Source organism: Misgurnus anguillicaudatus, chromosome 2 (assembly GCF_027580225.2).
Source record: "Misgurnus anguillicaudatus chromosome 2, ASM2758022v2, whole genome shotgun sequence".
NCBI lineage: Eukaryota > Metazoa > Chordata > Actinopteri > Cypriniformes > Cobitidae > Misgurnus > Misgurnus anguillicaudatus.
The window spans coordinates 44,679,239-44,696,145 of NC_073338.2; the positions used below are offsets into that span (position 1 = coordinate 44,679,239).

The 16,907-nt window shown below is 38.0% G+C and overlaps 2 protein-coding genes across 2 annotated transcripts; one reads left to right on the forward strand and one right to left on the reverse strand.

The window, feature by feature from the left end:
* Positions 1-74: 74 nt before the first annotated feature.
* LOC129443021 (uncharacterized) lies at positions 75-6,193 on the reverse strand. Its single transcript, XM_073858339.1, has 6 exons — positions 6,153-6,193; positions 3,488-3,594; positions 3,002-3,138; positions 2,559-2,792; positions 2,163-2,436; positions 75-1,117 (listed from the first exon to the last, which is right to left on the reverse strand). Exons 1-5 carry the CDS (start codon positions 6,191-6,193, stop codon positions 2,206-2,208), a joined length of 750 nt encoding a protein of 249 aa, XP_073714440.1. The 3' UTR covers positions 75-1,117; positions 2,163-2,205.
* Positions 5,862-14,023, forward strand: prss56 (serine protease 56). Its single transcript, XM_073856386.1, has 15 exons — positions 5,862-6,603; positions 6,766-6,924; positions 7,007-7,261; positions 7,539-7,728; positions 7,822-7,930; positions 8,022-8,178; positions 8,273-8,415; positions 8,689-8,848; positions 8,996-9,184; positions 10,769-10,936; positions 11,127-11,278; positions 11,418-11,817; positions 12,650-12,712; positions 12,901-13,007; positions 13,100-14,023. Exons 1-15 carry the CDS (start codon positions 6,501-6,503, stop codon positions 13,271-13,273), a joined length of 2,529 nt encoding a protein of 842 aa, XP_073712487.1. The 5' UTR covers positions 5,862-6,500; the 3' UTR covers positions 13,274-14,023.
* Positions 14,024-16,907: the final 2,884 nt, after the last annotated feature.

Sequence of the window (16,907 nt, forward strand, 5' to 3'; positions counted from 1 at the left end):
AACTAATATAGTTTTCTTCAAAGCTTAAAATATGCAGAAAACCTCTATAACACAGATGATAGAACAGACAGATGCACAATTAATAAACAACTGCATTATAATTCAATGCCAACATTTAAAAAAAGTTAAAGCACATACACAGAGAGTGTGTCATACAAACAAATACAAAACATCATCAGGGTAAGTTATTACATTCTACAGAGTGTAAAAAGTGACACTTAAATAATAAACTATTTAAATGCATTCCTAGGTAAATGAAATGAAAGCGCATATATTAGTAACTCATGTTAAAGAACTGATTTGCTCATGTGAATGAATTCTGCTAACTATAATGTTGTAAACAGTGTTCTGTATTTTTACACCCGAATCCATAAATAAGAAGTGCAGCTTATATGTGACACCTCTTTTATTCCAGACAGTGACCCTGTAATGCTAGTGAAAGTCTATGAATATACTGCCATGATTTAACAGTGGAAAACACGTTAAGACAAACGCTGCAAGCGGGCATTAGAAGGCTTGTTTTGGTTAAATAATATCTGTAACATTTCATGCTTGTTAATTCATCAAGTTCTGATATGACAGTATTATTTGTATGATGTCTAAATTGTTAGATCACACAGTTTCACTGATCCAGAAACGTAAAACCCAGGATAGAGAGGTTTAGTGAATGAGGTGTTGACTCTGTGGATGAGGGTCATTGTGTCAGAGACGCTGTAGAAGGACAGAGATCGTGCACTGTGATTCACATACACTCCTATTCTAGAAGATCTGGACACTACAGGGAGTTTAGTCTCAATGTCATTGTGCCAGAATGAACAACTGGACTCAGAGCAAGACAAACTCCAGGACTGATCGTTACACCCTAACTCAGCACCCCATCCCTTCCTGCTGATGCTCTTATATGACACTGATATATTCACCTCACCACTCCACTCAACCTCCCAGTAACAGCGTCCACTTACACTCTCATTACACAACACCTGATCCCAAAAGTCAAATCTGTCTGGATTATCAGGATACGGCTGGTCTGTACCAGTCTTATTAATCACTCTATTCCCCTCAGACAGACGGAGACATTGGTGAGTTGTGTTTGGATCTGCAGTGAAATGATGATAATCTGTGAGACAAATAAAAAAAATCTGTATGTAAAACAGGAAATTTTAATTTGAATTAAAATAAAACTTCAATTATATATTAAGTTGAACTGACTTGCAAAACCAAGTTGTTTTAATTTTGTGCTGCATTTTTTTTACAGTGTACTGATCACGTTATATCTTATATCTACACTGTAAAAAAATTCTGTAGAAATTACAATGTTATTGCAGCTGGGTTGCCGGTAATTTACCGTAGATTTACATTTATGTTATTTACTGGCAAGAGTTTGTTCAAAGTTAAATAAATTTTAAATATTAACAAGTCTTTATCTTTACAGAATAAAACTATACAATAACAGCCTCATGCAAAGCATGAACCAGAAATCATCATCAACCTTTTTCTGTTTTTTGCTTCAGATTTTGTTTCCCAGAATGTTTTGCTTGATGCTGTTTTTTTAGTTTTACTCTGTAAAGACAAAGACTTGTAAATGTTTAATGTTCATTTAACTTTGAACAAAATGTTGCCAGTATAAAACATAAATTTAAATCTACGGTAAGTTACCGGCAACCCAGCTGCATTTTCTACGGAATTCTACGGAAATTTCCTTGTAAAAGAGTCACGGGGCCCAACCAAAACAAACACTAATCACCATAATGCTGTTTTGTTGAAACCAATATTTTTTCAATATTAATGAAGGCTGCAAACATGGTATTGATTTAAGGTGATTAACATTGGCAAATCAACAATATTAACATAGTTTCAATGGTTGGTTGCTATCTGGGTTACAACCTTGAGTGTGCATTATTTTTAAACAATTTAACGGCCTGTTGTCCATTATTTCTCACTAATTGAATATGAATCCATCTGATTTTCATTTCATCTCATAGTTGTTTCACTGCGAAGATGTATTTTTCACATCCAGTGTGATTGACTATCATTATAGAGGGTTTTAAAAATATATAAATATTTAAATAAAGAAATATAAATTTACACATATTTTTTATATTTGCATCTTAAAATGATATTTAATTTATGTGTATGTTTATTTGTTATTTGTTGAGACTCACATTTTAGGAACTGCTCCCTGGTCTCAGGTTCAGGAATAACTATTTAGAAAAAGAATAATTTTAATTCAGAGAGAGATATTCTTTGCATTTCTACAAGAGAAACATGCGTTTTACCTCTATCAATAATCCTTTCTATCTCTTCTTTGCACAAATCCTCCAGTTTCTCTCTCAGATGAGACACAGATTTTCCTACATCATCAAAAGAGATGAGAGAGCTGACAGTGATGCTGAGTGAGTCTGTACATCCAGGAGGAACAGAGAGAGACTGAAAACTCTACACAAACACAAAGACAAACAACACAAACATAAACTGATGACACTGAAACATTTCATAGAAAATATAATCTCAGTAAAACTTCCTAAAGATCACTGTTGTGTTTTTCAGATCTCTGTTACCTGGAGGAAATGGATGTGATCATCTGTGTGTGAAAGCTGCTCCAGCTCAGCGTCTCTCTTCATCAGATCATCAATCTCCTGCTCCAGTCGCTTCAAGAGTCCTTCAGCTTCACTCACTGCAGTCTTTTCCTGATCTCTGATCAGCTGTGTCACCTCAGATCGTCTTCTCTCAATGGCTTGGATCAGTTGAGTAAAGATCCTCTCAGTGTCGTCCACTGCTGTCTGTGCAGAGCGCTGTTAGGACACACAGAGAGAGGAGCATTAGAATCAGCAGCATTCATTCAGCTCTTACTGGTACATCACACAGTCTGTTACACACAGTGAACTTCAGTGAAAGTTATCCAGCACTGAACTCCTCACTGACTGATTGGATGAGAGTCTTAACTGAGTCTGAAACAGATCTGAAACAGCAGACAGCAGTTGTTGTTCTGATCAAAACTCACCTCATGAGTCTCCACAGCATCTCTCAGCTTCTGAAGCTTCTTCTGACTCTCCTGGATTCCCTGATGGTATTTTCTCTGCGTCTCCTTCAGTTCTTTCTGTTGAAAGTGGGAATAATGATAAATCAGAATCAGTGTACCTTACTTCCCAGCCAACATTTCTCAGTTGCCACAAGTGGGTTTGCGTGCCAGTTCCATCCTGGCCCCATCTGTCTTAGCCCACATTAACCTTGTGTAGAAACTGAAGCCAATGTAGACTAAGCCAAATATGGGTGTTGAAGAAGTTAATGAGATGAATGAAGTGATGACTGACCATTAATAATAAACACCTGCTGCTAATAAACAGAATTACTAAAGAAAAGATAAACAAGAAGAGAAAAAAGAGAAAAGGTACATCAAACAGTCTTGTAGTGAAGGTCTGTCTGCATTGAGGGCAGCTGTCTCTCTTCTGATCATCTTGATCCCAACCGTCTGTAATACAGCTCATACAGTAACTGTGTCCACAGGGAATGGTCACTGGATCCTTCAGTAGATCCAGACATACTGAACAGATGAACTGATCCTGAGACAAATTAACATTAGCTTCTGCCATTTCACTACACGTAGACAGAAATTGAGATGTACAACAGTCTGACAGTTTAGTTTCAGTTTGTTTGAATTCAAGAATTTCCTGCTTTTGTTTATGAAACGTGTGCAAACAGGTGTGTCAGCGATAATAAACATGTCCACTAGATGTCAGTACAGAAACTTACAAAGACTGAATAGAGCAAGTGAACACACAGGTGTGAAAACATTTTGATATGATGTATGAATGTATAGGGATGTGATTATCAAATAAAACAACTGTGGGATCTGGGAGTTTCTTCTGTTTCAGGGCTTGACCAAGAAGAACACATAAAAGTTTTTGGAAGCTTTTCTCATTCTCTTACTGAAGACACAATTTCTGTTTACACCATTTTTACCAACGAATAAAGTTAATATTACGTTTACTGTAGTGGTAAACTGTCTCCCAAGTCCTTCAGCTCTTATAGTGTGATCAGCATCCCACTGTGGAGGCGAGTGGTAAAGCACCACAAAACAAGAAAGACGGGTGGAAGCGGAGGGCTGATTAATCAGGAAACATCAAAGAGAACAGCAGGGCGAAGGGAGGGATTTGGGCAAAACATAAATGAAGACCAGCCGCCTGTTTGTTTTTCCATGCCATCCCTCTGTACTTCTGTTGGCAGTTGGATGGCAGAACCATTGTGCATGGACTGCAATGAACGCCTGGAACATGCTTTCGGCTCCTGGTTTTATTCTGTGTGCCAAAAGAGGAGGTGAATGTGCGATAGAGAGACCCTTAATCTTTTAGTCCATGATTTTGTTTGATACTTTTTGTCTTTTGATCCATTCCCTTTTAGTTTTTTAAACTTTATTTGCAAAGTTTAGGATAATAATCACTCTGATTCCTCCCGGATTCCTTTCTTCTCTCTCGTTCCTTCATAAATGTCACTGTATTTTATTATTGTCATTGTCTTAGAAATTTCAGCCACCCTTTCTGCCTCTCACATACACATCTATACAGTGTGTCGAGTGTAGGACTTTTTAAAGCTGTCCGCAGCTCTGCGTATGATCAGTTGGATCAAAGATGACTCCCATTTGTGTCTGACTGCAGACTCAGCACATGTACATTACAAAGTGTTCCTACTTTGTCTTTAGACAGACTCACTAGTCTCTCCACACTTCATCACAAAGTCATGTGGCCACATCAAAGAGATACTACCAATCTGATACCATGTGACAGCATAAAATGATTGTTCATTAGCTTTGATGAAGTAACATACTTCTCTGCTATTCTGTTAGTCCTTTATGTTATGCTTTGTTGAGCTATTCAGTAAAGACAGTGTGATGTCATTATGTCTGACCTACCTTATTAAACAAGCAACTCAACTGAAGACAAGCGATCCAATCAGTTAAAAAATAAGGTCACAGTCATTAAGTAAATTGATGCGATAATGTCAAATTTGAATTCATAAGAGTTTTTTTAAGAATCAACAAGCAATAATATCATGCATTATTAACTTATTGTTTATTATCTCTATACTCTTTCAAATCTTTCAAATGTTGTTGAGAGATGCCCCAGATATCAAGCAACCACTGAAATAATGTTAAAAATGGTTGTTAATCCCATTGAATCAATATCACATTTGCCCCCTCCATTCATATTGAAAATATATTGAAATTTCATCAAACCACCATTGTGGTGATCAATGTTTGCTTTAGTTAAGCCCTTGACTCTTGATTGAATCTTTCTTTCTTGAGATTTTACTTTGTACTCTTGAGAAACACATTTTTTTGTGGACTTTTAGGAATCAGTTATTGCCCATTTACATTTGTCAACGTATCACACTCTCAGTCAATGGATATGCTGGTGTTATCATCCTGGTTTGCTTGTCATAAAGCTTTACTCTACACAGGATGATAAAATGCATTTTTAAATATATATTTTTTAGAGTAAAGCAAAACTAGAATATCACAATTTTCTAATTCCCCAATGCTTTCAGGTTTTAAAGGACTTAGACAACACTAACTGTGCCATGACGACTTCTGAAGTATTTGCTTAAAGTTGCACAGTTAAACTTGTGCATACAAAATAAACCAGTAAGTCTTGCTGTTATGCAAGCAAAGATTAGCATGTGAACTCAAAAATGTATCCATGCCCTTTAACTATTTTTAAAGCCTAATATTGAACATTAAACAATAAACATAAAAAATGTAAATATTACTAACATATTTGCGTTGTTCTTAAATCTGTAACCAACAAATTATTGCAAAACAAATTTTTCTACAAGCTGTTGTTTTTTTAACGTTGTATGTACTGTATTTATGCAATGAGTATAGGCTGAGAAAGATGCAATGATTTGAACTGACAGTATTTTAATGGAGCACATAAAACCGTGAAAGTGATCAAGGAGGTCGGCATGCCTGTGATCGTCACATTCGCTCGCTTTGAACTCTCAGGGGGGAGCACAATGCTCTCATTCAGAGATCCCTCTGTCTTCCTCTCTCCCTCACCCCATCCCTCCAACGTTAATGAATTCAAATGTCCCGCCCCCTACCCATCTCCATCTTTCCCCTCCCTTCTATTCTATTTCTCTCTCACCAAAAAACTAACCTGATTCCAGCTTTGGCAAGATCCTCTCCATTTGCTCTCATCGTCTTAATGAATTCAGCTGGCAGTGCATCGGCCCTGGACTCCCACCCCTTGAAAGAGAGGTGCAGTGGTCTTGTATATATCTACAGGACTGCTCCCATAGCTTCTGTCACAAACAGATACTCAGAGAGGGATGGTGAAAGAAAGCTAAGCCAGTCAAGAGGTGGGAAACACTCGTGCTGCATGCACACCCCTTCCGTGTACTCTTTGCGAAAGGAGGCACAGTGCATTGGCAGGAGGAGAACGAGTCAACAATACAAAATTATTTTTTGCTTGGAAGGCTTACCTGTGGACAGGTGAAGTGGAATCATGGGTTTGGAGTTACTCTTACTGTTGATGGTGATTGGATGGTGCGGTGGAGCACCACCACCAGTGAGGGAGATCTACAGGATGCCACAGAGCACTCTTAAAGGTATGCCTGAACTTTTTGCTTTACACTTCACAGTTTTCAGGTGGTGCTATTTTCTGTGCTTAATGCATTGAGCTACAAGAAAACAACCACAATTCTCAGTACTCACAAATTTGCAAATTTCTCAGTTTTTGTTTGTGCAAACCCCCATCTCCTTTTTTATAGCGCTATCTGATAGAGGAACTGTAGTGATGGAGGCAGCTCTGTCCCGCGCCCTGTCTGCTGTAGATTCAGCCGTATTGGAGGGCAGCAAGGCTGAGGCGGGCTGCAGAGGGTGTGTGCCCTGTCTGTTTCAGGACTGTGGACAGCGAAAAGGCCCCTGTGGTAAACATGAACAAACATTTTTTTAACATTCAGGACTCTGAAAAAATAGACTGTAGTAATGATAGTGATGGTAATTTGATAGCATCTTCGCAAGCTGCACAGTCAGAGCCGAGCTGTGAGATGATCCTCCGTGCTCAGCAGGATGCAGATGAAGGTGAGAGGAGCTGGATGTTGAGTCAAGCCTGTGGTTTTTACAAGCGCCGCTGTACACCTGCACAACTGAACAAAGACTCATGCATCAGAGTCATGGGCGAAAGCTGTAGCGCTCGTGTCCTGCAATGCAGTCTCCTTAACACCATGCAGAACCTGGAGCCGGCCACACAGACCACAACACAGGGTAAAGACCCACACACACATATAAACAAGGAATAGTTCACCCTCAAACATGTCACATGTAGCATGTACTGTATGTTGTTGAAGGTATATTTGTATCAGTATGTGTTGCCTGGGAATCAAACCCATGACCCACTGCTAATGTAATGCTCTACCATTTGAGCTTCAGGAGTACTTAGACTAAAATAAACCAGGATCTACTTTATGGGTAAACTATTTTTTATTGGCTGCACACTTATCTAATTTTATGTTTGTGATGTAAAACCTTTGTCCTTATGCAGCTGTTTGTGGCCAGCGTCTGTCCGTCATGCAAAACCTAACACAGCCTCGCTCTCGTATCATTGGAGGGTCTCCTGCCCCTCTGGGCAGCTGGCCGTGGCTGGTGAACCTGCGGTTGAATGGGGCTCTGATGTGTGGAGGTGTGCTGGTGGACAGCTCTTGGGTCCTCACTGCTGCCCACTGCTTCGCTGGGTAAGAGCACAAACAAAATATCCCTTGTGTCATAGCAGTGATTTGTAATTAATTTGCATTGATTAGAAATGTAAATATAACTTCTCCAAATAGAAGCCGCAGTGAGAGCTACTGGACGGCTGTGGTAGGGGAGTTTGACCTCACGAAAACCGACCTTGATGAGCAGACCTTGAAGGTCAATTGTATCATCACTCATCCAAAGGTAAATAGATCACACAGTTATGTGCATGAAACTACAATATTGCAATTAAATAACTTGGTTGTTATTAAATGTCCCTTCTTTCTCATTGTAGTTTAACCCAAAGACGTTTAATAACGACATTGCTCTTGTTGAGCTCAGTTCTCCAGTTATTCTGTCTGAACGGGTCAAACCTGTCTGTTTGCCCTCTCACCTCGACCCACCAATTGGTACATCATGTCTGGTAGCTGGCTGGGGCTCGCTGTATGAGGGTAAGGCAGTACATATATCTTGAAAAGTTTTAAAAATAGCTCCTAATTTGCTTTGAGTGCCGTCTTTAGTTTTTTCATTTTTTTGTGTGTATAGATGGTCCCTCTGCAGATGTGGTGATGGAGGCAAAGGTGCCTCTGCTGTCTCAGACCACCTGTCGCAATGCACTTGGGAAGGACCTTCTCACTAACACCATGTTTTGCGCTGGGTACCTGTCTGGAGGCATAGACTCATGTCAGGTATCTGCAGACCTGTATTATAACTCTCACTTAGTAAATCTCATTTGCTTTGTAAGCATCACACCTGATTTCTAACACCTCATCTGCTTTTTAAATGTCATACCTCCATCTCATCTGATTTAGGAAGATCTCATCTTAAGTTTTACCACAACACATGTTTGCAAACATCTCACCAACATCTCTAACATCTCATTCAAATGTGAGCACCTTTTTGCAACCACCACACATGGATTAGAACATCTCACCTATACCAATTACTTTGCATGTGTATAGGGTGATTCAGGAGGACCGCTGATCTTCCAGGACAGTTTATCAGGACGTTTTCAGCTCTTGGGAATCACCTCTTGGGGTGATGGGTGTGGGGAGAAAGGAAAACCTGGTGTGTACACACGGGTCACTGCCTTTTCTGACTGGGTCACAACGGAGATAGAGAGTGAGTACTTACAGTATGTTACATAAAATCTTGCAAACTAATGAAGGAAAGATCTCTACCACTGAGTACTGTATTTAAACCATCCTTAAACCACCAGTGAAAAGATTTCCATACACACTTTTTGGAATTCTATTCTATATATCCCAGAATCCTTTGGGAGTCGGGAGCCCACATGTCCTGAGCTGCTTAAGACAACTGACCTGTCTGAGGAGCAACAGATGTCAGAGTTTGCCACCCTCTGCCACTTCTACACACTTAACTGCCCTTCAACCCTTGATCCATCTGACTGTCAGCGACTCGCTCAGGACAAATGCCAAAGCCGATTTAAGAAGTGCCGTAAGTTGTCCAGGCATTTTAAACAGATTCTTTATAAAATAAAAAGTGTGAAATGTTGTTTGAGATTCATACTCGGACTCCAAATACACAGTGGTTAATTTTTGTCCAAAGTTTCTGAACAACCTTAATGACAAACTGCTGTGAAAGTGCTGGATCTCATTTTTGATAGAAAAGTAACGTTGATGAGTGGGTAAATCAATAGATGATGATCTTAACCAATATTATTTACACAACTTTACATTACAATAACAATTGTGTATTATACACACAAAGTTAATGCAACCAAGGAAAAACTAGCAAGTAAAATGTCAAGGGTCACAAGTCCAACTAAAACAAACACTAATCACAATAATGCTCACAGTGATGGTGGTTTGAAATAGAAACTCAATTGTGCTGTCTATTTTTTTTCTCTTTTTTCTCTCTGCACTAAATGGCAGTGGTTGGATAGTGCAGATTAAGGGGCAGTATTAATATAATTAGATTTGCTACCTATGTCACAAAACAGGTGAAATCTGAATGACCAAATTTTTCATATGCTTGCAGAGAATAGTTTACCAAAACAAACTTACTGGCTTGTTCTTTATCACGTTTTCTAAGCTGATAGAAGCATTGGGACCCAATTATAGCACTTTCAGATTTTCACGCTATGACCCCTTTAAAGCAACACTATGTAGTTTCCATGTAAAAATGACTTACAGCTCCCCCATGTGGCTGAAAAGCGCAACAGTGCCTGGTATCAGACACTCTTCTGCAGGCAGGGGGAGGGGCGGAGCTGTGTTTCCTACCCTCCACCGCCACTTTCAGAGTGTGCTTGTAGCAGCTAGGAGGCTGCTCAGGTTGCAGCAACAGTGCAATTTGTCCAGTTAAAAGTTGTTCTATCACTGAAATAATTTTAGAGACATTATTTAAAGGTAAAGAAACTACATAGTTTTGACATTGTCATAACGTTTGAAATAGTAGAATGTATCACGCTCAGACAACCAAGAATCAGTCTTAAAACCTCAAAAAAAACTTCACTTTTTATGTTGACAGAAAGTTTTTGGGAATGTTGGGAATTTTCAAGGAACGCTCAGTTAGCTGGGCTCATGTTTGCACACATGCAATCAAAACTGCAAAAACTCTGCGAAAAGTGACAAAGATGCAGTACAGACGTGATGATATTGTTTCTTTGGTAACACTTTATTATAATGTTCATGATTTAACATTAGTTAATGTATTAACTAACATGAACAAACCATGAGCAATACATTTGTTACAGTATTTATTAATCTTTGTTAATGTTAATTAATAGAAATAAAGCTGTTCATTGTTTGTTCATGTTAGTTCACGGTGCATTAACTAACGTTAACCAAATTTTAATAAAGTATTAGTAATTGTTGAAATTAACATTAATAAAGATTAATAAATGCTGCACAAGTGCAGTTCATCATTAGTTCATGTTAACTAATGTAGTTAACTAATGTTAATTAATGAACATTATAATAAAGTGTTACCGTTTCTTTTAAACCTAGTAACAGATTTATAGACACTTGATGCTTTCCATCATTAAAAAATATCCTGATCACCTTTTTTTTCTGTCTGTAGAGTTGCATTCCTTCCTGCAGACTTTGTTGGACTTGCTTCAGAGAGCTGATGACTATATAAGAGATAATGTCGACCTGACCTTCTTCACACAGACTCTTCCTCAGCTGGTGGAAAACGTCTACAGCTCTGCTCATATGACACGAAAACGCAGAGATGCGCTTGAAACAGGTACAGCCATTAAACTATCCCACGCTCGACTTTCATAGCCAGTCAAGGTACAAGATGGGGGGATAAAGGCAGTATGGGAAGAAGTGTTTGTATAAACAAACTTAAAACACGAGTTGTTATTCATTGTTAGTTGTTTAGGATCTGTTTATATTATCCTCCAGATTGTTATTTTATTCTGTTATTCTCAAAGAGCAGGTAGGATTGCCAGCACTATTTGAGCGAGTGGGCCCTCTGGTGGATGACTGGGAAAGATACCTCAGAGACATTGCTGAAGATCTGGATCAACAGAAGGAACAGCAAAACTCAGATCAGCTATCTGAAGAAGAGCTACTCTTCATACCGGTACATTTTCTTAAATACATATAATGTTTTGCTTTTGATAAAGCAACATTCTAACTCACTATATAGTTCTTACACAGACTTGTTACCCCTAAATGTGTTTGAATGTTTTTACATTTTTGTCTTTTAATGAAATTTTTAGCATGAAGACACTGAAAAATCACCTGTTCATCGGCTAGACAGAGCACTCCGCTCCTCCATTGCTGCCCTGCGCTCCAAACTGGATTCAATGCGCATTCCTGTCATACCAGACTTGGAATATCAGCTGTTTCAGAGGAATTTTACCATTCCTACCACTAGAAAACCACAACAGGATAGCACCGCTTTTATAGTTAAAGCTTTACAATCAAGCGAAACGGGAAGTGTCACCGGAAGTCCTTTTATGATGGCATCCCCTCGGGATAACATGGATACAGCATCCAGATCTGTGAAACCCTCTCTCCAACCGCTAGAACTCAGAACCCTGGACTCTACTGAATCACTTCTTAAAAAAAATTCTGTCCCTACCCAGAATCCCCAGCTGCAACTGTCACTTTTCAAAAGTAAGGCTGTGAAAATTATTTGAGTTTCTATCGTTTAAATAAACAGTGTTTTACGTAAGCCTTGAACGCAACGAGGAAGAAAAAATGCTCAAGTTCCTAAGATTTTTTCTCTTTACTTTTTTTTTCTCTTTCAATTTTTTTCTCTTTCAAATTTTCTTTTGGAAATTTTATTTTCTAAAAACTGCTCCATCCTGGGTTGCTTTAAAACTCCCCTGTCAGGCTGTCTCTGTTTCAACAGTCTGTAAAATGTAAAAAATATGTAAAAAATATACATTTTCAAAAGAGAAATAAAAATTTTGAGAGAGAGTTTCAAAATTTTGAGAGAGAAATTTTTTTTAAACCTAGTTTAAAATAGGCACCAGAGCAATGTTTCTGGTAACCGTGGTATAAGCGAAATAATTGACTCCTTTGAATTATTTGAAAATATTTGAAAAAACTCTGCTTGCGTTGTGCCGCATTACCACCTTGGGTGTGCATTATTTTCTTATAATTCAATGGCCCGTCATCAATTATTCCTTACTTAAGAAATTTGACAAGTTAGGTGTCCAGTTATCAAAAAATAATGCATACTCACGGAACACTTCTCAACCAATCAGAATACAGCATTCTCAGACCCGTGGTATAACCAATAATGTTAAGTATTTCATGATATTAAAGGAAAAGTTCACCCAAAAGTAAAATTTTCTCATCCGCATGCCATCCCAGATGTATATGACTTTCTTTTATAAGCTAAACAAAATAGTTTTGTAATTTATTACATTCTGGTAAATTAATAAATGTCTTCTGATGTAAAACCATATACTGATAGGATCTCCTTCTGATGTTATTTCAGAGCACTTTCAGAGGAAGAGGAGAGACTTGCACAAGAGACGGATACGAGGAGCAAATAACAAAGGTATAATTTTTCAGATGAATTTTGTCCTCAAATAACTAAACAAATTGTATTCTTTCACCTTTGGACCCTGCACACTTCCCTTCCACCCCCAGTGTCATTACTTTAAGGATTGTTTTCAAATAAATGTTCTTAATATTTATTGTGTTAAAGAGTGTGTTTGTTAAGGGTTTGTTCTTTTAAATGTCTAGTTTGCTCAGGAGTAACTGAATCTGCTCAGCTGGTCAGCACTGCCAAACAGATGTACAGCTGGATCCTGGCTGTTCCCCCTAACAACCTAAACATGATCTTCCAAGAGGTGTGTGTGTGTCACAAGTAATAACCTGAAACGTTTGTTACTCTCATTAAGTTTTTTATTTAGTGTGTATCTCATTGTGTGTATTATGTCAGGTGCTGGTTGATCTGAGCTCTAAGAATGACCATGGTTTATACCAGTCACGGATCAAGGCCACTATTGGAGGGCGACCTTTGACCTTCTACAGCTTGGTGGGTCTGGAGACAGAGGCGTTCTATCGCAGCATGCCACGTATCATTGCCGTAGCCGTTGATGTTCTCAAAACATAAAAACACTTGATACTTGACCACTGTCTGGATGCTGTAAGACATTGCTACATCACAGACTCTGTTGTGACATCACAGAGGGATCACTTTTCAACAGCTCTGCCTCTCAGAATGAGTCGTGCAGAACAGCTGACACTTTTCTGAATGAAAGGTCACAGTTGGTCACCGCAATCTAGGACTATGTCCACCCTGACGTAACTTATTATGCAGGAACAGAGGTTGATCCTCCAGTGTGACCTGCAATCTGTACATATTATATACAGTATTTGGTGTTTGTTGTATTTATTTGAGTCAAGAATGTGTATTTTTATATAATGTAAATCTTTATAAAAAAAGATCAAATGATATTGAATTATTATAACAATATTTAAATTAATGTTGTCTTCATGTGCATCTATTTTTACTTTTGACTGGGTAAGATTGAAATTAAAATGAAATCAAACTTTGATGCTCCTATCATATTTAGATTGTAAGACTTTAGCCTGGATTTCACCGACAGGGCTACCGATGTGTTAATTTAAACAAATCACATGCATCTGAATATTTTCTTTCATTCAGAATATACTAGAGTACATGTTTCCATTTACTATAGAGTATAAACACTATCCTCGGTTTTACAAACAAGGCTACTACTTTCTCAACTGAAAATAACTTAAGTACAGATATAAGTACAGATCTTAAAATATGCCAGAACCATTGTTTTGTCCTAAAGGTGCAATGTGTAACTTTTAGGAGGATCTCTGACAGAGATGCAATATAATATACATAACTATATAATCAGTGGTGTATAAAGACCTTACATAGTGAACTGTATTGTTTTTATTATCTTAAAATGAGCCGTTTTTAACTACATACACCGCCTGTCTCCTTACATGGAAGCTGCCGTCATGTTTCTACAGTAGCCCTAAATGGACAAACTGTTCTACAGAGAGCTTTTCGGTCATAGATATACATAATAAAGGCTAAATGTCTTACGGCGGAGTCTCTAACCCCATCACTGGCGGCCATCTTGTCACAGGCAAGCTTTCCGGCAGGCTCTGTGGTACCTGATGTAAGGAGAGTGATCTGCACGTACACAAATATTCTTATTTCACTAAAATCTTGACAGATTTACAAATGGTTTGGTTTCTTACAAACGTTATTAATGTGGCTACAATTCTGAATGCTTGAACATGTTTCATGAACATTATTCATAAGTATGCAGTGTCATGGTACATCGGTGACGTTTATAACAAACCAAATGTTAAAAACGTGTACAAATGTGTTATTATTGGTTATATAAAAAGTACATACACTATTAAAACACAATGTTACGAGTGAGCGAGCTGACTGTGACAAGATGGCCGCCAGGTGCGGACGTCGACCTCTATTTACCAGCAGGGCAGACGAGACATCTAGCCTTTATGTATATCTATGGTTTTGGCCCTACGTTGTCTCAGACGACGACATGTTTGTCCTGTGGCGACTACCATATGCGTTTCGAAATTGAGGGGTGAGCTGTTGGTTGCAATTTGCGATCTCATCACTACATGCCGCTAAAATTTACACACACCACTTTTAAAGGTCACGTACTTTCTGATACCATTTTTTAAACCCTAGTTGGTGTGTAATGTTGCTATAATAGCATAAATAATACCTGTAAATGATAAAGCTCAAAGTTCACTGCCAGGCGATATATATATATATTTTTTAACAGAATTCGCCTTTCAAAGCCTACAGCAAATGGCCGGTTTGGACTACAGTCCTCTACTTCCTGCTTTAATGACATCACTAAAACAGTTTTTTACTAAACTCCGCTCACAGGAATACGGCAGTCGCTAGCTAAGCTAACGGCAAGCTAAGCTGCTATCAAATCACAACGCACTAAACAATCTACACAATCAGAACTCGATACGTATTTCTGAAGGAATTCATAGATTAAGGAAGACATCAGACCGTTTTGAGGACAGTAAAAAATAATTTAATACCACGTTTTTTACATGTGAAACATGAACACATGTTATATTGCGCACTGTAATCAAAATCAAAGCTTCAAAAACACAGAAAGAACAGGAAATGTTTATAAAAAATGCTTAAAACATCTTAATTTAACTAAGGCCTGAACCTGGCTTTAGCTAAGACTTAAGAAACCAGGCCAAAGTATTCTGTTCCAGGTGCAGCCAAATTTGAATGTCGCACATAAAAGGTATCCCCTTTTCAACAGAGATAAACATCTCCGTCAACAGGAAGCATCTGTGAAAAACACAGGGGACTTTTTTATTTGGATCATATTTGACCTGTGATTGACAGTGTGAGGTGTTGTGGGTACAGGAACTGTGCTAATTGTGATCCTCTGTGACAGGTGTCTCTGAATTACTGGCAAGCGTCTTTATTTGGAAGCTATGATAATCCTTTAGGCTTTTAGAGAGAGTACTAAAGATTCTGGAGGATTCTTGAGGAACACTGAGGAACGGCATGACGCATTAGCACTTGATAGTGGAATGTTTCAGTTCTGCCTCATCCACAAAGTCTTAAATCTTACTTACTTTGTCATTTGTTACACTTCTATTTTATTCTATTTTATTCTATTCTACCTCTGTCTGTCTATCTGTCTGTCTGTCCATTCCATTCCATTCCATTCCATTCTTTCCCATCCATCCATCCATCCATTCCAATCCATTCATTTATCCATTCCCATCCATCCAATCCAATTTTTTTGGAAAATTATTTTAGAATAAAATGGGACAGCACAATGGATCAGTGAGTGGCACTGTTGCCCACAGCAAGAAGGTCCCCAGTTTGAGCCCCGGCTAGGTCAAATGGCCTTTCTGTGTGGAGATTTCATGTTTTCCTTGTGTCAGCATAGGTTTACTCCAGGTTCTTCAGTTTTCTCCCACCAATAACATGCAAGTTAAGTGAATTGAAGATACCAAATTGCCCCATCAACTTGTACTATGGATTAACCGGTTCTCGCAATGAATAAAGCCATAGATGCTGGAATGGCATGAAGAATAAAACACCTTAAACTTTTAATTCTCAACAACAATCAATTTAGAATCTGCCATTGCAAAATTCCAAAGTGTTTTAGGAAAGGAATGTAAAAAATACACCTCACCACAGAGCACTGGACTCATTGTCCTGCAAGGTGGCATCTCATGGTATTCCTGATCTACTGATCTCTTCATGAGCAGATGTAAGGCTTGCATAATAACATTTTTAATCAACTTAATTAAATCATGTATTTTATGAAGCATAATGATCTTCAAATAATCTTTAGATAATTGTAAGATGTAATTTTATTATGAATATATTACACAAAGGGATATCTAAAGAGCATTATTCCTGACTTGATAAAAAGTTAATAAAAACAAATTATGCAAGTTGGGTTGCCCAATTGTTCCAATTGTTTCCAATGGTAGTGTAGCACATGTGTCAAATAGTATTGCACTTGTTACTAAGGTTATCATAGGCCAATAGGTCCGACTATGGAGATGTAATGAAGACAAAACTGGTTAAATAAAAGTAAGTATTTGTATTTAAATGAATGATTAGAGAAATTGGTAATTGTTGAAAGAAAATAAATAAAATACTTAGTCAATGTTGTTCAGATGCAAAACACAGTATTTAAAGACTTTTAGTTCAATTGAAGTAAAGTGAA